Source organism: Cinclus cinclus, chromosome 1 (assembly GCF_963662255.1).
Source record: "Cinclus cinclus chromosome 1, bCinCin1.1, whole genome shotgun sequence".
NCBI lineage: Eukaryota > Metazoa > Chordata > Aves > Passeriformes > Cinclidae > Cinclus > Cinclus cinclus.
The window spans coordinates 137,841,740-137,863,552 of NC_085046.1; the positions used below are offsets into that span (position 1 = coordinate 137,841,740).

Here is a 21,813-nt window from a genome sequence, read left to right on the forward strand (position 1 = left end):
CGCCAGCAGTACTAGGAAAGAAGCTTTCTCTCACAGTTACTCTTGGCTTTACTGGGAAGATTATTAAAACATTTTCATTTTAAAATATTTGGCAGAGACTTCTGCATAAGTTGAGAGGACATTTCTGCCCAGATCGCTTCAGATCAGACAGACAAAAGAGTTTAAAAGGACAAACCAAGCAAAACCCCATTGACTTTCTTCATGGCTACTGAAAAGGGTCTTGAAAGAACTTGTCTTGTGAGCGAGAGGGACACCAAGAAGTACTCCTTGGCCCTAGACAGGTAACACAACTCTTTGTTTCCTTCACTGACATTTCTGTGTCAGATCAGTATGAGATCACCAATCTGCCAACTGGCTGCAGGAGTCAAAGTCTGAAGAGTTTCACCATGCATACATTTTATTGCTTTCAAAATGTTTTGTTCAACTTTTTCTTTCCCAAACTTTCTTATTAGATATTTGAAGCATTGACTAGACAACAGTCTGATGTGTCTGTGTCTGTGATGGATTGAACCAATCTACTGTTGAAGCAAGTGTCTATTGCTATGTATTTTATAAGCTTAGTAGATTTATTGTAGGATGCAAAACCTCATGGATTATGCTGCAATTTTAGGCTGAATTATAATTGTGCTATTGACACAATGTTTGACTCAAGGCTCCTTCATGCCTGAATGTCTAAATTATCCATTTCATTTGAAAGAAAGGCGGTGCTTTATTCTTGTGGATAGTCTGTTGAGCTTAGAGTTCCTGTGAGTAAATACTTGCTTAAGTGAGGAAAGATCCTCTGAAAACATGAAATACTGTAGATGGGGTTAAAAAATTAGCAGAAGTGTCTATCACAAAACAGTTTTGCAGTTTAACTTTTTCATTCTTCCTCTTGACTCAGACTAGCAAGTATTTTTAAAAGAAAATAGCTGCTCAGTTACAGCTTAGCACCTCTTGACATTTCCATTATCTCACTGGTTTTCAGGTTATTTATTGCTTGGCTCTCTTAAAACATGTGGGACAGAAACTTGGCATAAACACTGTCAGTTCAAATGGAAATCTGTCTCTTCATGTTCTTATACTGGGGTCAGTGCCATCATATTTTAGTAGTTTGAATGTCTGGGTTATTATTTAAATATTATTACATGGCTCCATAAATATAGATGACACTGTCCAAAATTACTTCTGTGATAATATTTATATTTCAAAAATATCTCATATGATTCTACAGTTCATTTTAGTTATTGAAGACACTTAGTGTTTTTTTGAGAGTTTGGAATTTTGTGGGCACAGCTTCAGTGCTTGAGGTCCTTTTGCCCCTTGCAACCTCTGGACACAAAGACAACTCTGGGCAAACCCATTATATAGTCCCCTGAGACAGGGACAGTTGTTAGGCATCTTTGTGAGGAAGCATTTTTTCCCTGGATCACTGGTAGGCAGAAGGGTAGGATGCACACTGAGGGCAAGAATCCCTGGAAGCTGATCCTCCCATCTGAGAGCTGACACACCTTCTGGAGTCAGTTTTTTACTGATAATTATTTCTCAGTTTAGGATTGAATTTAGGATTGAATTGCTGCAGCAATTGAAATTGTTGGGATGATCCTGCAGCTACATACAATAGCCCCTGAGCTGGAGGGCTGGTCCCAGGAGGGCTCTACAGTGGTGGTCCTGAGGTGGCTAAATGATGGAGGTGGTAGCATAGCTCCTCCAAAATGAAGACTTGTCATCCAGCCATGTGACTTTTGTGCTGCAGCTCTATTTTGCTTTTTCTGCCAGATGAAATTTGATTAACTGCACAATATAATTACCCTGTTCCAGAATAACCAGAAATGGGGGCTGAGAGCCAGAGTCTCCCTCCTGTTGGAAAGAGCTGGTAGCACAGCCCTTGCCCTGCTTCCCATTGCACCCAACAGCTTGGGGTGCCAGCCCATGAGCCACAGCCAGCCCATGAGGGGATGCAGCCCTCTGGGCCTGGGCTCACAGAGCAGCTGCCTTAAGCCAATAGTAGCAATAAGCTCATATTAGCCTTTGGTATAAATTACCACATTTTTCTGTCCCCCATGTGTGGCGTTAATGAGCAGCTGTAATGCTTTCAACAGAATTTATTTACACACAGATTGCCTATTTTCTTGCCATCCCCCAGCCTCTTCCTTTTTAATAAATGCCATCATTACAATACACAAGGAACAAAACTAGTTTTATCTTGTATGTTTTATCTAGTATCTGAGTAGGAAGCCTGAAAGCTGACCCCTTTCCCTGCACTCAGGGCTGTCAAGAAGAGTGTTTTGCACATGCCAGACCTGTCTGTAGTCAGTAGAGGGTTTGGATGCATTAAGGCTTCCCATGTCAAAATGCTTAAAAATGGGTGGGCTTCAACTGAGCCCTTTGAAAATCAGATCAGTTGTAGGTTTATAGGGCAATTCACGTTGGGAGAATGTCTCTGGTCCAACCATGAGATTGAATAATGTTTCTCAGGGCTGTCTTCAGTCTAGTCTTGAAAAAAACCTCTCAGGATAGAAACCCCACAACCTTTCTGGGCAATGTGTTTCAACAGGGAATTAACTGCATAATCTTCCCCCCCCCCCCCCCCCCCCCCCGTACTAAATCAGAACTTGTTTCAATTTATGAACAATGACTTCATCCTTCCTCCATGTAGAGCAATAAAGCTCCATCTTCTCAACAGCCTCCTCAAGAATATTGGCAGGTTGCATCTAGGTGCTCACAAAAAGTCCAGTCCTCACAGAAGTGCTCCAGCCTTTAATCATCCTGGCCACCCTCTGCTGAATCTGCACTGATCCTTCCTGTGCTAGGGATCCCGAAGCTGGACACAATATTGTAGATGTGGTCTCACAAATCTGTCTGTCCCAGGTGCAGGAATTTATATTTGTTCTTGTGAAATTAGATGGCTCCTGATGAGCTCTTCCTTCAGACTCCTCATGGCAGCCTTGCCCTCCAGTCTATCAGCTACACCTCCAGGTTGGCATCATCTGCCAGCATGAGCAGGGTGCCCTACATTTCCTCCTCCAGGTAACAGAGGAAAGAATTACTCAGGATGGGTCTCAGGACAAGGACACCACTTCCCACCAGACTTGAGGAAGGTTATGAGCCATAATGGTTACAGGGTCTGAAGCTGAGCACTCAGAACCTCCTGCTTCATGCAAAACGTGTTGTCCATTAGTCATACATCATGTATCTTTAAATTAGATCTGAACTAGGTCTCTAAGATAGTTTAGTATGATCTTTTTACAGTCAGTGGTGGTATTAAAAGAGAATAAGTATTTCTAGTGACTAATCAACTCTATTTTTTTCTGTTTGTTATCACCTATGTAGTGATCTAGATAACCCTTTATCATGGTTTAGGTAATGGCTTGACCAAATTACTCAAGTCTCCATGAATGAAGACAGGCCAGAATATTTTATTTCTTGCTGGCAACAGATCGCTGTAATTTTGACCACAAATATTAAATATTCTACTTCATAAATCAGTAAATTTGCATCTGATTGTGCCAGCAATGCTATGAGCTAGATTTTGGGTTGATGCAGCATGGATTTCTCATTATATTCTTTATCTGTCTTTATAGTGGGATTTTGAATACCATCACACAAGTGAAATTCAAGGCTGTAAGTCTCAAAGTTTTGGTTTTTATTTTGACTCTGAGACAAGAGACAAGGCAGGGAAAAAACCCAGGGGTGGGCAATGCTGAAAGCAGGAAACTTCAGTGAAAATATTAGGATTTGTCTTCATGCAAAACTTTTTAACACAGGGCATTTACCTGTAGGTATTCCTATTCCTAGGCCTTAGTCTCCTAATTGGTTCCTGTCTGCCAGACTCATACCAGCAGGCAAAAAAGTTTGAAGCAAACATGGGAGATGATTTCTTCAGGTGAAGAGTGATTTTCTATAGCAAGCACATAAGGAACATTTTCTTCCTTTTCTCCCTTTCTGCAGGCGATACAAAAACTCTTAGGAGATCAAAGAGTCCTCATCAAATAAAGGCTTTCCACCACTCCTTATCCTTTACAGAATCAATGCTCAGGAAGATGATAGGTATTTCCTGTGATTTCTGGACTGTTTTAGCTGAGGGCCCTGTGGTTGTCTCCTTTGTACAGGCTTGCCAGCTGGCCCAGTAGCACACAGTATCTTATGGCAAACCCAATCCCATTGCCTTTGCCCCTCTGCAGGTGACACTAGGACCCTGCAGAAGGGGCTGTGTCTGACCAGTACAGGCCATATGCCATCTCCATTACGCCCAATTCAGTTTTGCCCACTTCATCTCAGAAAGAAAATTAGAACCAAGGTAGTAAGTGATATGAAACAGAAATTAAACAGCTAGGGCATCAGCTCTGAAAATTGATGGTTCAGAGGTTATAACAATGATACATAAAATCATGAATTATGTGAGTCAGGTAAACAGGGAATAGTCACTCATTATTTCTAACAGTATAAGAACTAATTAAAATAGCAGGCAGACAGCTCCAGAGTGACAAAAGACATATTATTTTTATACGCATCATAATTAAATTGTGGAACTCAATACTTTCAAGTCAGCTGGGTATGTGGAATACAGATCTGTAAAGAGATGTTGGACAGGAGCTTTAGTTCAGAACTGGGGAGCAGTAACTCTCTGGGAGAGTTCCTCTTTGATACTTTGACGTCATGTATTTCTTCATTCTCATGGCAGAATTTGGATACTTGGCTACAGGCACCTCTGGTCTGTCTCCAGGCAGCTATTGTTACAGTTTTATGTAGAAGGAAAACTTTTAACAATACATTTATGCATACAGGGCCAGGCACTCAAAATGAGACCAAATAAGAGAACTAGGGCATGAATTCCTATCTACAAGACATCCAAATGTATGTAAATACATAAATATTTGCCTTTACTTTGTGCCCACAGTAAGGAAGAGGAGAGACTGGCCAGTGAGGTTATTAACAGGGTCTTAAAAACCTTGGAAATATTCAAGATTGGTACATCAGTTGAAATCAGAATGGTGCCAGCATAAGGGAAGTGACTATGGCTTTGATAAATTTTTCTCTGAAGGCAGTTTCATTATCCTTTCAGGCACCAGAAAATTACTATTTTCCCACGTGAAGGAGATGATCTCCTGTGGAAGTGTAGTGATTCCACATTTTCCTCTTTTGACTGGGGAACTCATAATGGTCTAGGAGGATAGCAATTATTCCCATAAGCCTGCAGATCAAGGCACCCAGCAGATCAAGTGAAAATAAACAGAAAGGAAGTTGTAACAGAAAGCTATTGCTAATGATTTGTGTGAAATCTGCAATATATATTAATATTTTCTGCTTCCCCCTTCCGGGTATGACTCAGTAGGAGTCTTTCAGTGACATTCCCCCAACTATCTTTTTTACAAAGAAAAGAGAATTTGAAGTGGAAAAAAAGATTATTTTTTTAATCTGTGACTGCAATATGCTGGCACAGAGACCTGATGCTCAAAGGCTACATCTTGCTGTAAAACACTATGAAGCAGTTTCTGGTCTAACAAAGCTGATCTTTGCACCTTAAGCTTTTGATTCACTTTTATAAAACTGCCTCTTAGATTCTTTTAATTAGTGGCAGGCAGCTTTTGAAAGAGAAAAATAATGGTTACCTACATGAACTGGCAGGAATTTTCCCAACTCATCGGGCCAGATGCTGTTCTGCAAGTTCAAAGGGAGCAGTGAATGCTCACCACCTCTGGCAACTGGGACACTTTTATTTAGGTACCCTTTAGACAGAAAAATGTGACATTTGTGGGTTTATACTGTCTCTGTTTGCTTTTGCATCTGTCCAGTAAGATCTGTGGACAGTGCTTTCCTGCCCTTCAGTGATGCACTGAAGTTGTTAGTTGACAGAGAGACTGAAAGACAAAAACCAAAAGAGAGTGAGATAACAGAGCAAGCTATTTTGTTAACAGCAAGGAAAGGACTTGGTGGCTCAGAATATGCAGCAGTAATTTTGGCATTCCTGCCTGAGAGGCTGTTGAGCTGATCATGACTCATGTCATTAAGATGATTTTAATGTTCAATGCCAGCTGATGAAAATTGAGGTAAGGGGGAATTAATTTTACATGCAAACTATAGAAAAGCATTGGAAGTTAACTCCAGAGAGAGATCATGAGAAAGAAAATCTCGCCTGCCCTGATCTCCAGGGAAGAGTGAGAAAGCTACAGCATTTTATTCAGCCATCTGGAAGGAATTAATTTGCGGTACCTTCTGTGTCTAATTCATCAGTAAAATATGGTACAAAAATGACACAGCGCACATGAAGAACCTGATAAATGTAAAACTAAAGGACTGGAGAAGGACTGGCTGTGGGGACCCCAGCTGCCAGATGGGCAGCCCATTTCCTAGATACTCCAACTCCTATTTATTTGTTGTTGTGAGGAAAATAAAGGAAAATGCTGACAAAAGGACTAGGAAAACTCACTGTCTCTAAGCATCAGGCATTAAATCTGACCAGTTGCTCTTTCACACAAGCTCCTCACGTACAGGGGGAATCAGTCACCCCCACTGTGCAAACAGTGACCACATGCTAACCTGGCTGGGAAACAGGCTGACTCAGGGCACCCTTGGAACATCTCGAAAATATTTACAGAACCAAATCCATGTTGATTATCTACAGTTGCAGGGCTTGGCTACCAAGGTGGGTCAGCTCTTCTTTTGCCAGTACCTCTGTGGTGTTGATGAACATAAAAGGCCGAGGCATCAGCTCTGCAGGTGCCTTTGCTTCTTGCCCACCAGTTTGGGGCATCTGGCAGAACTTCAAAGCTGCTGAGCAGCTGCAGCCCCTTCAGGCTGCCCAAAAAACAGCAGCTGGAAAAAGCTTGTGAGTTCAGTACAGTTTTTGTTGGTGGTTTTTTTTTTTTTTTTTGGTGTTTTTTTTTTTTTCTGGATATTGACCACTGCAGGTTGCCAGCCAGCAGCTGATTTCTTTCCAGTGAAATTTTAGAAATCTTGACGCTTCTATAAACAGTGCAGAAACACGACAGAAAGTCACCAGGATTCATGTTACTTCTTGGAGCACAGGTTTCCTTTACTCAGCTGTAGAAACAATTCTTCCTAGTCCCAGAGGAAAGTCTGAAGTCAAAATGGTGAAAAGCCACTGTTATTACTCGGACAACTAAGCCCAGTCCCACATCCTGCCCCCAGGCTAATTTCAGAATGAAAACCAGTGGAGTTTGTTGTGTTCCTAGGTAGCCCCTGCACACACAGACCTCCAATACTGCAACACGTGGTTATAGGGACAGTGTATGTGCATCTTGGCAGAATTCCTCTTCTGGCGCCACAGACTCAGTGCACTCATCACATCAGGAGTAACTCTGGCAACAAGTGTTGTATTGTGAGAAACAGAATGGTTTTAAAGCCCCCTGGGAGGGGGTTTAGAGGGGGTTTGTTTTGCAATTTCGGCTCTTTTCTGTTGAGAGATAAGGAGAAGGGAATATCCTTGCACAGCAAACCACCCTGGGGCCTCCCAGGGGGACTCTCTTTGTTGCTCTACTGAGAGATCCAGATGTGGTGGTCATCCAGGAGCTTCCACAGCTGCCGTGCAGTGAGCTTGTCCCAGACCTCTCTACCCCCACCCCGTGTGTCCTGTGCAGGAACCCTGAGAGGCACAACACTAAGGTTTTGTGGCAGAGCAGACTTGGCTGAGAAATCACTTTGTGATGGAGCAATGATCAAAGAGCCACTTCTGCTGGACTTCTCACCTTACCATGAAATCAGTGGAACAAAGGGTTCTACATGTACTATGGGTTATATGTACTATGGAGAATTGATTTCTTTGATTTTTTTTTAATACCTTTGAGATTTTTTGGCTAATGTTTTCTATGCTCAAGCTCTGCTGGAATATTGGTAGATTTTGTACATATGCAGAAATTTGAGATAAAATAGTTCTGTGTGCAAAGAGAGGAGAGAAATATCTTCAGCCAATTATATTTCAGAAAAAGAAGTTAGGGGTGTTTTTTGTTTTTAGTCTTCCTGACAAAGCTGTTGGGAATAAAATCCTGAATTTTTTAGCAGAATTTTCTCATATTATGCTGAACTTGGTAGCTATTTGCATGAGGTACACTTTTTTCAAAGTCATGCACTGTGCATGAGATATACAGCCTAAGAAAGCCACCCTGTGCTTCATAAACTGCTAAATGATGTAGGAGAGCCCAAAGAGCTGGGAAACACAGCCAGAACACTCATTTCATGTGCAGCTCACTCCCACAGAGCCTTGCTTGTGAGAGCAAGCCTCTTCTATGACCTGCTCTGCTGTTCCCAATGCTGCTTTTATCCTTTGAAAGCATTAATTACATCGTTTCTGGGGCTGTAGGGCTAGATGCCTGAATAACCAGGGCTTTTCTTTTTTAACCTTCTATTTCTTTCTATCCCAAAGGATGAGTTGGCTTCAGAAGAATTCAAATGAAGAGAGGCAGCCACAGGAAGCAGAAGTTACAGGAGCTAATCCAGCATATCACTGTCACAGCTACTCACAGGCTTATGAGAACAGAAAGAGAGAGCAGCATCAAGCCAGGAGGAAGCTCTGTGTAGCATCAGTAATTTGCACCTTCTTCATGATTGCTGAGATAACAGGGGAGTATATGTGTTCAAAAGGAGTCCAGTCTGGTGCCCAGCACAGCCACATTCTTGCCTTCACTGTGCACTCTGACTGCAGGGACCATGTTGACAGGGATGAACCCACCTGGCATTAAATAAGTCTCCTTTGTCCCCAGTGATTAAAAGAACTGGAGGGAGGAGAGGGTTTAAGTGAAGTTATCAAAGTATTTTCATATATTCATACAAGGATTGCATCTGGGTAGGAATACAAAGATTGGTTAATGGTCTGAACTGTTCTTCCAGGTCTTTAAGCTTGACTGATGCGCATCTTAGCATCACAAAAGGTTTCTAATAAATTGGGTTACATTCTTTTTAAAAGATTAAAAGACTTTACATATTTATCCAGGCCAGTGAGACCTCAGCACTGATGGAGGCTGCTAGCAGCAGGATCTGAAAATAAATGCAAGAGTCTTCAAAATCCAGGGAAACCCAGGGCCAGATTCGCCATCTGTTTTCCTACAGTTAAGTCAATGCATTTATATCAGGGCACGTTTATCTTTTAAATTGGCCTGCTGGTGTGTCTCTGGATCAATGGAAGATTATTCCCCTACCTAATTAGCTTTCACTTCTGGACCCACCCTACAATATCCAATATAAGTATTTGGCTGGCTCACAGAACACTAGCTTTCATTTTGTCTCACTGCTCTGCTCTCTCCATGGATTCTGTGATATTTATATCCACCTGATAGTTCCCGGCTCTTTAATTTGCCCTTCTCTGCAGTGAGCTGAGGTAAGGGAAGGCATGAGGAATCCCACACACTTTTGCCATATGTGTTTCAGCCGATGTAACAAAAATCAGCCAGGAAGGCCCCTGAAACCAGTATTTTCCCAGGTCAGACGTGTGGAGCCCCATGAAAATGAAAGAGAAAGGCTTTGTCTTTTCTGCAAGTGAGAAGTGGAGGCACTGAAAGAGTTGCTGCATTTCTGCCTTCTCCTCTGGCTGCCAAACCCAGCAGGGACTTCTCCAACTCTTCCCTCCCATGTGCTCCTCTGCATGAAGCCCTCTTGCTTGTAGGTTATGTGCATTTCCCCCATGAAAACTGATGCATGCTAATCTCCATGCCGTAATTTCCAGTACCAGAAGTAATGCATTATTAACAAAACCATATAATCTTAAGTTTGGTGAATATAGGCTTAAGTTTGGTGAATGTGGCTGTGCTAGAGAATAACTGGAAGGACAGATGATATGCTAACTAAACGTTTTGTTTTGCTTAATAAATCATGCAGCTTTTTTGCAGTGACACCTTAAGTAACAGGCTTGAAGATCGTTTTGCTTCAGATCATCAAACTTTGACAAACCAGTTATTAACTGCAGCTACAGACAGCTCTCTGTGGAGATTTTTGTAATTATGAACCATACATTTAATTTTTTTAGTCATTAAGCAAGACTGCTGTGCCTGATGATTGACCTGATGACTGACAATTCCTACTGCTTGTGGTCTATAAAGCTATAAACATCCATTATAGGGAATAGTAAGTCTTAAAGGCCACTTGTTGGGAGTATTGATAAAAAGCTGTAAAAGCCCATAACTACAACACTTATTTTACTCCTGAAGATAAAGAGTATCTTTCCCTCCCCTCCTTGCGCTCTAAGGGCAAACAGCTTCTGTGGGCATTATTCTGCTAAACAGAAGAAACAAAGCTGTATCACTTTCAGAGAGGTTGAAAAGTTGTGCTTCATTGAATGCCTAGATCTTTCTGTGATATTTTTTATCAAACCATCTGTGCTGGCCATTACTGTTCTCCCAAATGGTTGAGCCTGATACACCACCAATTCTCTTTGAAAGACAATTATCATCTGTTCTTCTAAGGAAGATCCATCCCAATCTCCATAGATCTGGAGATGTTAGTCAGACCAATACTTACAAGTGTGGAGCCCAGATATGAAAGAGCTTTCCAAGGATTTTTGGTGGTTAAGGACCACATGTGGATTACAAAACACTTCCACTTGGGCAGTAGAAAGAAAGACAAACACTGCATGTGGTCTCATGTCAGAGCAGAATATTAAAAACTTGATCAATGAGACAAGTTGCTAAGTTACACAAACTGAGATCTCTGAAACTCACCCAAGGCATTAGTTATGCCAGCAATACATAAAGTAATAATTTGCAAACATTTTTCAAGGACAGTAGGCTAGCAGCAAGCTTCTGAGATGCTGTCCCACAGAACATGGAAACAGAGTACATAAAATGCAAGAGGGTTTTGCCCACAGCTTATGATCTACGTATTTGTTTGCTGAAAGATACCTGATGCCTGGGTTATTAATATCTGGGCACTGCAAGACAAGCCTTCTTCCCCCTGCTAAGCAGAATTGCCTCCCTCTTGAGATACTGTTACCCTGAAAACAGTGGAAGTCTAAGAGATGTGCCATGACCAAAAAGTATCTGTGCATTTACACTTGAGCATGTGCTGAGAAATACTTATTCTGATGAATTCTTCATTGTACCACAAGGAATAAGATGCCCCCAAATTCTGAAGACATGCTTTCTCCCTTTTGGGAAGCAACTTTGAGCAAAATTCTGCACTGAAATACCTTATGGTGCCAGGTATTCTAATCTAAAATATGCATACAGGACGAAATTAAACAGACAGTCCATCCTGCTGGAATGAAAATGCTCCAGCTATAAGGGAGTGAGATATATCTACATGTCCTTTTGGCAGTGGTATGCTACTGAAGATTTGAATGAGGCATTTTATGATGTTTTGCAGGATTCATTACTTCTCATATGGGTTTTGGTCAGGAGAAATGAGTGAGCTGAAATGAATTAAATGACTAAAGAATGGAAATTCATTGTCAAATGCAGAAACTAGGTGTTTTGGCTCTGCTATTTCACATGTCTATTCTTCTGCATTTCCACTTTGATGACAAGATTCCCCTGCTGTAATGTGTTGGAAGGAGAGTGTCCTGCCTGGGATCTCTGTCTTCTGCAGCCACCAGGAGCTGGGGCAATTTAAAGCAAACTTTTAATTTATTTGGATTTGCCTTTAGCCCTGAGACATGGTTAGAAGAAATTGGCAAAATAATGATATTTGGCTTACTAAGTAAAAGAAATATGAATTAAATGAACCCAAAATGCTTTTAATTTGGTGTTTTTTTTCCTTCAGAATCCACATAAATCCAACCCCCCCCAGAGTAAAATGATATTTAGCCACATTTTTGAGCTCTAGCAGGAAAATTAAGTCATGCATTACAGATTCAAAATGATAGATTAGTCCTGAGAACAGAATGTTTTTCTCTATGCCCTCACTAAAATGGTTGATTGCTTATCAGAGTTCTTCTAGTGGGATCTTTCCATGTATTTCTGTTTTAGTGTTGCCTGTGACAAATAAAGTCAGGCAGCAGGAAGAACATGCATATTTTCCTGTAACAAACAGGAAATTAATCCCATAAGCTAGGTCTCTGAACTGTTGTACATACATAAAAATATCGGTGTTTTGTGAAAACAGTGGGAGTATACTGGAAATGTGATTCCGAATATGGCTTTTCACAAAAAAGTCTGATATTAAAATAAAGATAGTCAAACAGTACAATAGTAATGTAACTACAGAACTAACGTATCACAACTCCTACTGTTCTTAGGTCTCTCTATAACAAAGAAACTCGGCTTATGTACTTCTATTAATTCTTATCTTTCACTGCATGAATGAGGTACAAAATTAATTTCTCTCTGAAGACGTTTGGGTCTTGTGTATGATGACTGAAAATTGAGTGTTCCCTTTGATTCTCAGCAGATCAGGTCTTGAGTTTGATCTGGTTGGCTCAGACTTCTGACCAGAGCTGTGACCCAGACATGTGTTTCACACAGGTGGGCAGATTGCCGGGAGCCTGGCAGTGGTCAGCGATGCAGCACACATCCTGGTGGACCTGACAAGCTTCCTGATCAGCCTCTTCTCACTGTGGCTCGCCTCCAAACCTCCCACCAAACAGTTCACTTTTGGGTGGCACCGAGCAGGTAGCAAACACGTCCTATTATGAACATGTGGAATGGGAAAGGGAAGTTAGCATAGCCAGGGGCTGGAGATGCTGATGTCCAATGCAGGTTTGCAGGCATTTAGAGACAGTGCACTTAAGTTCCCACAGCTCTCAGGACACAAAACAGAGTAAAACAGTGAATTTCAGAGAAATAAAGAGTCATCTCTTATCTAAAAGCACATCTTTCAGTTCATAATTTACCATGGTTTTGGGCTGGTACAAACTTTGGTTGAAATAACAGCAACTTCTCTCAGTGACTTGAGTGTCTGGACGACTGAGCTCTCAACCTGTTATGAAACAAGTTTCCATAAAAGCAACAATAACCATAAAAATCAGGGTTTGCTCAATTTCTAAAGTAAATTATTAAATAATTTTAAAGAGTACACAATGCTACATTTGTAGAAAAGTGAGATCCTTTAACATTTACCCTCTTCTAGATTCTCTCCTTCCATATCTCTTTATCACTGTTGTTTTTTTATCAGATGCAGACAGGCTTTTAAAGAAAAACAGGCTTCCTCAACCTAAAACAATCATTTTACAGATGATACCTAATACCAAAAGCCTGACAATCAAATACAAGTGTTTTTAGAAAAGACAAGACACAAACAAAATACCAACCATGAGAATAATTTTCTGGGAATACGAGTCTGTTCAAGATTGAGACACCTAAATATCAATGCCTACATACACATGAGCACCTCTAAGCACAGGGTCCAAGTCTCTGATGTATTCAACTCCATTCAGCCTTCTAAACACGGAAGTCCAGTGTTACATCCCTAGGATGGCAGAGGCTTATGTGGCAGCTGTTGCACAAGACCTATAGGAGACTGCACAAGGTGCCAAGGACAAAATCAGAGCTTGTCAAATGTGACCAGACACTCATAGCTGAGAAACCAGTACATGTTCCCAGTCAGCCAGTGATGAAGGGAACTTGTCAATCACCATTAATTTGATGTCCACTGTCCGCAGAGAGAGCCTAGACACTTAGGTAATGCCAACAGGTAGGCAATTTACTTGTCTCTGTCTGAAAGTAAATCTCAGGGTTCCATTTTGTTGCTTATATGTAAATAATTTGTGCCATTTGAAATTCAGTTACCACTCTGGAAATCTATGGGTCAACTATATTATCAAGTCACACATGGAGGTGTCAGTATACCTCAAATGACTCTATAGACACTTGTGCACCAGAACCAAGGACTCAGGTGATAAATGCTTCAAGGATGTTCAGTAGTAAAGTCTAGAAACAGCTTCTGACTCATATGTCTGTAGGCCAAGGCTGGTTGCAGCTATAGAGAGCACCAGGGAAAGCATATGCCACGCTCATCCTGTCATTTTGTAGTTCCCTAAGTGTATTCCACCAGCTGTGTTGGAAACAGGCTGCTGGCTGAGTGGGAGGTTCAGTATGATTCAAGCATGGTTGGCATCATGTAGACAACACACAGCTGAATTCTGCAGCCTTAGTAAACTACTACTTAACATCAGTTGATCTACCATTACTTTTCATGTTTGAGCCTTGCATCAAATGTAAGAAGCTGTTTAATTGCATTCCATGTTTGTTATCTTGTTTCTTGCTTATTTTCCCAGCTATATTCCCAATCTAATATGGAGGTGGGTACCTTTATGGAGTAGCTGAGGGCAGTCAGGTGATAAAGTCACTCTTCACTGACTACCAAGGTCTTGCAGGTGCAGCCCTCCATGACACTGGAAGATGTTTCCTCACTGCTTCTCTCAGACTGATAGATTGTCATGAAAAGACTCTGTATGGCAGTGCACAGGTTTAGCCATCTGAATGCCTTCTGCCCTTGTAATAGTTTAATGTTGGCCAATTGCGATATATTTACCTTTTGTTGTGAAATAGGAGTAAAAGTAAAGCAGGCCTAAAACTTAGAAAGGGAATAAAGAAAAAAAACCCTTTATTAACAACACTAATAATAATAATAAATTCAGACGAGATTTTCAGACCAGTTCCTCTTTCCCCCTTTGTTACAGCTTAACAACATACAGGGACACTTCAGTCAATTCCCTACTTAAATAATCTTTTCCAGTTCACTTTAGGGAGAGGAGTGTCTTTTTGTTTAGCTATAAGGATCTTTTACCAAGAGAGGAAATCGCCAGTTCTCTCCTGACTCCACTTCTTCATGATTAACAGCTGCCTGGGATCTGCTATCATGAATTTCCTCCCACTTTACAGTCTTTTCAGAACTGAGTTGCGGGCCACGTTAAAAAGTCACGGGGTATTACTTTTAAGGATGAGCTCCTCAAAGGCAAAAGTTCTCTTCAGCTCACTTCTCTCTCTTCATACTTCATTCCCAGGAAGAGAGATCCCCATCTTTTCCTCGGGGCAAAGGATTCTTCAAACACTTCACACCTTGCTCCACCCCCCTCTCTTTTTTTTCATGGTTTAAAGGCATTTTTTCGTGCAGTACAGTCCACCCCATAACTTACAAAAAAGATTTTTCAGCCAACCTTCATGGCATCTCCTCATTCTCCTTCCATTTAGAAACTTAGCTTTTACGTCATTGACTTTGGTATATCCTTTCTATTCTCCCTCTCACCCAAGGAAAGATGAAAGTTTAAGTCTCATCTGAGCATTGGAAAAAAAAATTAAAATCTCACACAGAAGTTTCAGGAGCTGGGCCAGGCCATGCTGGAGCTGTGTCAGGATCTCAGGCCGCCCAGGCCACGCTGGAGGGGCAGGACGAGAACTACAAAGTCCAGAGGAGAAATGGGTGCCAAGGCTGTGTGTCCATGGCTTTCCTCCGGCGCTGCCCGCCCCCAGCTCCAGCCGCAGCCCGGGGGTTCTCCCTCTGCCCTGCCCAGCACACAAAGCCCTGGGGGCTCTCCCGAACCGGGCCCGGCTGCCTCCCCCCAGCCCGTGAGGGCGGCCGGGCGGGCTCGGCCACCCCAGGGCTGCTCCGAGCCGGGGCAGGGCAGGGCAGGGCCCCCCGAGCCACGGCCACACCGGGAAAAGGCGAGAATCCCAACTAATGGGCTCTCCTTCCCTTGGCCGCTGGGGGCCCTGGTTAAAGACGGGGCCCAGCCGCCTCCGGAGCTCGGCCCTCCGCCTGGCCGGGCCCCACTAGGAGAGACCCGAGCTAGGCCAGCGCCATCCTGCAAGAGGCCAGAAATGCAAGAGAGCTTTCCTGGCCTTTACTTGCTTCAAATGTGATTCACAGAGTGAACTGACTTTTCCAATTGGTTTCTCAGGCTGTCAACAACTAAACCAGCCTCCAATTGGTCCCATCAATTCACAGAGGAACTTCTCATGGAGAAAAACTTCCTAGTGTGCCCTCCCCCCAGGGTAAAACCAGCCCAGCCCTCCATGCCAGAGCAGTGCAGCTTCTTTCACTAACGCAGTAAACGCAGTAAGATTGGTAGTGCGAGCCAAACTGTTTTCAGGTACAAAAACTCTCCTGTACCTTAATTTTCCTCAGCTGTACTTAGAGATTCCCACACAACCCTACCCTACTGTTTGCTGTGCTCTACTAGTGCTAGTAGTTCTGAAAGAAACTGAGAACTGAGTATCTCAAGTGAAGTATTTAGTGCTGCTGAACTGATCTGTAAGCTTAACTAAACTTTTGCCAAGATACTCCACTGAAAATTACTATGTAAAGATGACCGCTAACATGTTCTGTTGTGGAAGATACGCATAAATCCACACAGGTGGATATGTGTGTTCAGAAGAGCTCTTGGCTGCTTTCATGCCAATGATAGCACAGCCATCAACTCCTTCAGTTGGGCCAAATTTGCAGGGTTTCAACCTGCAACCTGTGGAAAAGAAATTGTATCTATGTTTGCTTCTGTCTACTTTAAAGCAAAACTAGATTCCCCATCAGTGCACTTTGTTTCAGTATTTTCCAGTTTTAGGCAAAACTGTTGTTTGATAAGCTTTTGCAGCCTGCTAAAGGGGGGATCCCCATAAAATGATAAATTAATAAACTGTTTTAATGGATTGTCAGTGGAGGTCTGCACAAATGTTTTCTGGCTGTCTTCTGCCTTTCACTTTACTGTGAGCTTGCATTTTCTTTGGTGTTGTCTTAGTTGTGCTCATTTACCCATTCAAGTCACATGGCAATTACTAGTCCCATATCCTATTAAAAGCATGCTACACGTTCATATGCACTTCCCTGGACCTCTCCTATAACAGTGCAATAAAAGGTGGCCTTGGGGACTGGATTTATTTGAGCCCAACTCAAAGCCAATAGAGACAAAATTAAATTTTGCTACCCTGGGGAAAAAATAACATCTTTTGTTCTCATCACAGCTGGTGGCACAAGAATGACTTTGTGGCATTGGCAGAATGAGTTCCAGGATAAGTTTTGCTGACAGTACTTCACTGGCAGCTGCTACTATCTTTCTGAAGTGTGAAGTGGTGAGAGTTGTGCAGAAACAGGGGAGGCTAACCAGAGAGATTATGTTTGACAGTGGATTTGGGTGAGCTGTGCCTGTCTCCTTCCTTCAAACCTCTGCTCCTGTGATGAAGATGATCTTGTTGGGAGAGGAGGGCTGGTCTTTATGGGTTTCACACCACAGTCAGGGCCAGGCAAACTCCTTTTGCTCCTCTCAGAACTCCCCAAATGATCTTATACATCTTTCCAATTTCTTAGAATGTTGCATGAACTTAGCACTGGAAGGGGGACAAAAGTAGGAGCAGGTAGAACAGGGTTAGGCCACCACATGCACAAGGCTACCCTGGATAGCCAGTGGATTTACTATGATCAGGAAGGATGTTGGCCCATTCTTTGTGGTCTTTAAGACTGCCAGCATAGAAGAAGCAGCTCTCCTGGCTATAAAGCTCATAAACCTGGAACCATTATCATCAACCTCTTCAAATTTTTTGCATTCCTATTCTGACTGGTAACATCAGATTTTTTTTTTCATTACTAGAAATTCTGGGAGCTCTGATATCTATGATAATAGTTTGGATGGTCACTGGTGTGTTGATGTATTTGGCTTGCATGAGGCTGCTACACCCGGATTATGATATTGATGCTACAGTGATGCTCATTATCTCTGCTTGTGCTGTGCTCATCAACATCCTGTAAGTTATTTTGTTCTCCTCTCATATGACATTTCAACCTTAAACCTGTTGCTTCAATTCAATTTTTAAAAAATTATAGAGAGATAATGGTGTCAAAAATATTAAGTGTTTATGAGTTCCATGAAAAGGGGTCAAAAAGAAAGGTCCTGCTTCTCACTTAAAGTTGCAGTTGCTCTCTTCCTTTCAGTTACCTGCCACACTGGGAAGGCAAATTATGAATCTACAAACCCCAGGAAAAGATTACTCTCCATCTCACTTTTTGTTAGGTGTCAGAATATTCAAGAACTCTATAGAAAATGAAGTCTCATTAATTACCCCATTCACAGACTTTCTTGATTATGAAAATCACTGAAAACCTCGGAATTGTCTGCTCAGACACTACATTTCTACTTAATGTGTCAGATTTTACTGTTCATCATTCAGAATTGATTGAGTGATGTGTATAACCTCACTGCTTTCAGAGATGCAGTATATCCTCTGATATTTGCAGCTTTACATCTCTTGCAGATTAAGCCTGATTCTACACCAGACTGGTCACGGGCACAGCCATGGGGCACAAGCCAGGGAATTTGTGTCAGCCCCTCTGGAAAAGCTAGCTCTGAGCAATGCCAGCCTTCGGGCAGCCTTTGTGCATACCATTGGAGATCTATTCCAGAGTATTAGTGTGCTAATTAGTGCACTTATCATCTTCTTTAAGGTTGGTTTTATTTATCCCTGCCTTGCAATCAATGATAAGTGGTATTTTAATAGCGTTGTGACACTAGGTACTATGTAAATATTTCATCTGTCTTAATCATGCACACTGTGTTCCTAGCAAAGAGAATTATACTTACTCTTGGGAACTGAAATAACTGTTGAGAGTCAAACCCTTTCTTCTTGGTGTTTCAGTTGGATACTTTGGTGTCTCTTCCTTTCTTCATCTGTAGCACCCTCATTCCCTGTGCTGAGGTACCCTAACTGGCAAAGGAGGCCAGCACTCATTCTGTGCTAGATAAATGGAATTTATTATTCTTTCATGCTAACTAATTAAAAGTGACAATAACTGACAATAATGAAATTAACAAAGTGGTGTGTTCATATTTTTCTAGCCACAGTACAAAATAGCTGACCCTATCTGCACATTTGTGTTTTCCACCTTTGTCTTGGCAACTACCATAACGATTTTAAGGGATATATTAACTGTGTTAATGGAAGGTAGGACCTGATTCCAGAATCAATACACTAATATTTTGATCTTTTTTTATGTTGCTTTCTCCATAATGCTTATATATGCTGAAAAAGAGTATAATAGCACATTTCTGCATCATTTTCTGATATTCTCATGATACTTTAAACCTACTTCTAATTTTAATCAAAATTGTTTTCTACCATTACATTATGTTTACACATATGCAAGCTTTTGTAAAAATCTATGTACTGGTGTTTTGCTAATGAGCTCTGAGTTGCTTTTGTTAGCCATATGTGCAGCATTGCTTTCTATCACCCCTTTGGCACGTGAGGTGCTTACTTACCTTGTTCACTGTGTATTTCCTTTACCCATCTTTGTCAAGAAAAGTGCTTTGAACTGTGTCTGTGAAATAGACTGAGTACAAGAGACAGAAGCTTAAAAGATTTTTAGTTACAGGAGTCCAGAAAAGTAATCTGTTGGAGCTTTCTAGTTTCATTCCAGTGCATGGGAATAGACAATTCTCAGCGCAGCAGTAGCAACAAGAGCCAGGCTTAGCAATATTTAATCCTGTCAGCTATGGGCCTGAATATTTGATTTGCAAGGCCAAATGACTTGAGCAGTCACAGATGCATGTTTTTGCCTTCCTCACATTGAATAATATAATACAACCTCTTTCTCAGCTCTGAAGACATGAGGATTAAAGGGAAAAGTAGCTCTAACAGTGCAGTTTTTGAATGGTTACTCAGTGTGTCTGTTTGCAGCGCTATTCCTTCTCTCTTTCACCTGCACCTACTGCTGTTTCAAGAAATAAAATACCTGATCCTGTTACAGTAGTTTTATTCAAGGGTTGGTTTGCTTTCAGTGATTGTGAGTTAGAGATACTTCCATGCAGAAATGTACCTAGACAAGAGTGCAGCAACTGACTGTATTTTGGCTGCCAAAATATCAGATTTTTTGGTTACTGGGGAAAAAAAAAAATCAAATACTAGGAAGGGAGAGCAACCCCTGACACTCGGGAGTCTCTTTCTCAAAGCAGTGACTCCCAGCTTCTGTAAGCACTGCTGACATGCCAAAGTCAGCACTGCTCTGCTCCCCTCTGCACCAAGTCCACTGTCCTCCAGGGGAACTCTCTGGGGAGTCTCCTGTCTCCTAAGCAGAATATTCTGCCCAGAATTTTCTGAAAAGAAATTGGATTCTGGAGCTACTGTTTCAGTTTACTGATCCAAGTGGAGCGTGATGAGCTCATGCTGTTTTTTAGGCATAGAGATGTACTCACAAAAGATGTTTGTACAAAACTGCAACATGATCTGACTAAATAGCTCACTACCCTACGTAAACTGCACATTCAGACTGTCCCCTAAAACATGCATGAGTCTTAACCTTCCATGGAGAAGTTTAAAACAAGGGATAGGATATATAACACAGTGAATTCTGAAATAGATGGGTTTTCCAAAGCATTACCAAACTATAAAAATGATACATCTAAGTGTATAAAGGTTCATGATTCATCTGTTGATCATAATTCTTATCCCTTAAAAATATTGTTTTTCCATAAATTCCTCCTTTTCAGGAACATCAAAAGGATTTGCTTATGATGCAGTAAAAGCAAGAATTTTAGCAGTTGAAAAAGTGGAGTCTGTTCACAGCCTTCATCTTTGGTCTCTGACAATGAATCAAACTGCTCTCTCTGCTCACATTGCTACAGGTCAGTACGTTTCTGTAAGCAGGGAGTAACTATTCAGCTGCTGTCTAGTAAAGGTCACTCTTGATTCAGATTAAACTGAATGTACATCTGTTGCTTGTTAAAAAAGCCATCATAATTTTGTTGGAAAAACAAAATCAACAATAATAACAAATAAAGCTCTCAGATGCCGCTCCCAGAAACCTTGTCTAAACAACAGGGACCTCTAGTTAGCCCAAAACTTGAAAACTGCAGTGGTTGCGGGACAATGAAGTAAATGACAAGATATTTAAAAGAAATTAAAATTAAAATAATTGGACTAAAAAATGGATTTTTATCATAATTTTGTCAAACTTGAAAATGGTTGATAGCTACAAGAAAAACTTACAAGGCCAATATACATTCCTGAAGCATCTCCCACATCTCCGGTGAAACAATCTTTAAAAATAGATGGAGTTTAGACGTAGCTCCAGTCCATCTTTTAAAATACTATTTTAAATTGTAAAATTTAAAAACTGTCCACTGCTCAGGTCAATTTTCTTTTCTGACATCTTTTTACGTATTAAGAGGAAAAAAAGCCAGCTGTGCTTGGCCAAGGACAGGGCTAGAGGTGAAGTCCTCCACAGAGTCTCCAGTTTCCAAAAACAGAGGGTCTATCAGCCACCCAAATCCCTTGGCACTTCTGCTACTTCCTGACTAGATAAACTAATCTTTATTAAGTATTTCTGCTTTCCTCCAGTCTTCTGCCAAACTGAATTTCTATGGTGATTACTTAACTTAGCTTAATTCTTGCCAAAATTGCATATTCCAACCATATTTGAATGAACAAAGGTTTGCTGACATGGAGGTTCCTGAAAGGAAGATAAAAAGGACAAGAAACAGTTCTCAAACAAACTCTTGTTAAAAGTTTCTGTCTTGGAAGTATACCATATCCATATTAGAAGTACACAGCACTCCTTTAAAGTATTATCAAAATGTGTGTGTTTTGATCACTTTCTGCTTGCTATCTGTAGCAGACACAATGGACACCCAGAAGATTTTGAGAGATGTTACCCAAGCCCTGTTTGAGCACTACAGCTTCCACTCCATCACCATTCAGATTGAATCAGGAGAGGATCAGAAACCAGACTGTGTCTTCTGCCAAGAGCCCAGGGATTAAAGGGAGCAGTGGGCTATGCCAGATAATCACCAGCCCTCTTACAGTCAATGGAGACTGTATGTGCTGGTTGAATGTAACTGATTAACAACAAATGGCAATTAACTGACATAACAAGCCCTGCCATTGCAAGCAGAGCATGGGCCTTTCTTTGTTCCTGTTATCTACCATGAGAGAACATGTATTAAATCCAGTCATCAGCCAGATTGCC

At 41.4% G+C, this 21,813-nt stretch overlaps 1 protein-coding gene across 1 annotated transcript; it reads left to right on the top strand.

Annotated features, from left to right (window-relative positions):
• Window positions 1-201: 201 nt before the first annotated feature.
• Window positions 202-21,605, top strand: SLC30A8 (solute carrier family 30 member 8). Its single transcript, XM_062503588.1, has 8 exons — window positions 202-281; window positions 8,363-8,571; window positions 12,390-12,536; window positions 17,444-17,597; window positions 18,105-18,294; window positions 18,686-18,791; window positions 20,336-20,470; window positions 21,460-21,605. Exons 1-8 carry the CDS (start codon window positions 202-204, stop codon window positions 21,603-21,605), a joined length of 1,167 nt encoding a protein of 388 aa, XP_062359572.1.
• The last annotated feature ends 208 nt before the right edge of the window (window positions 21,606-21,813 follow it).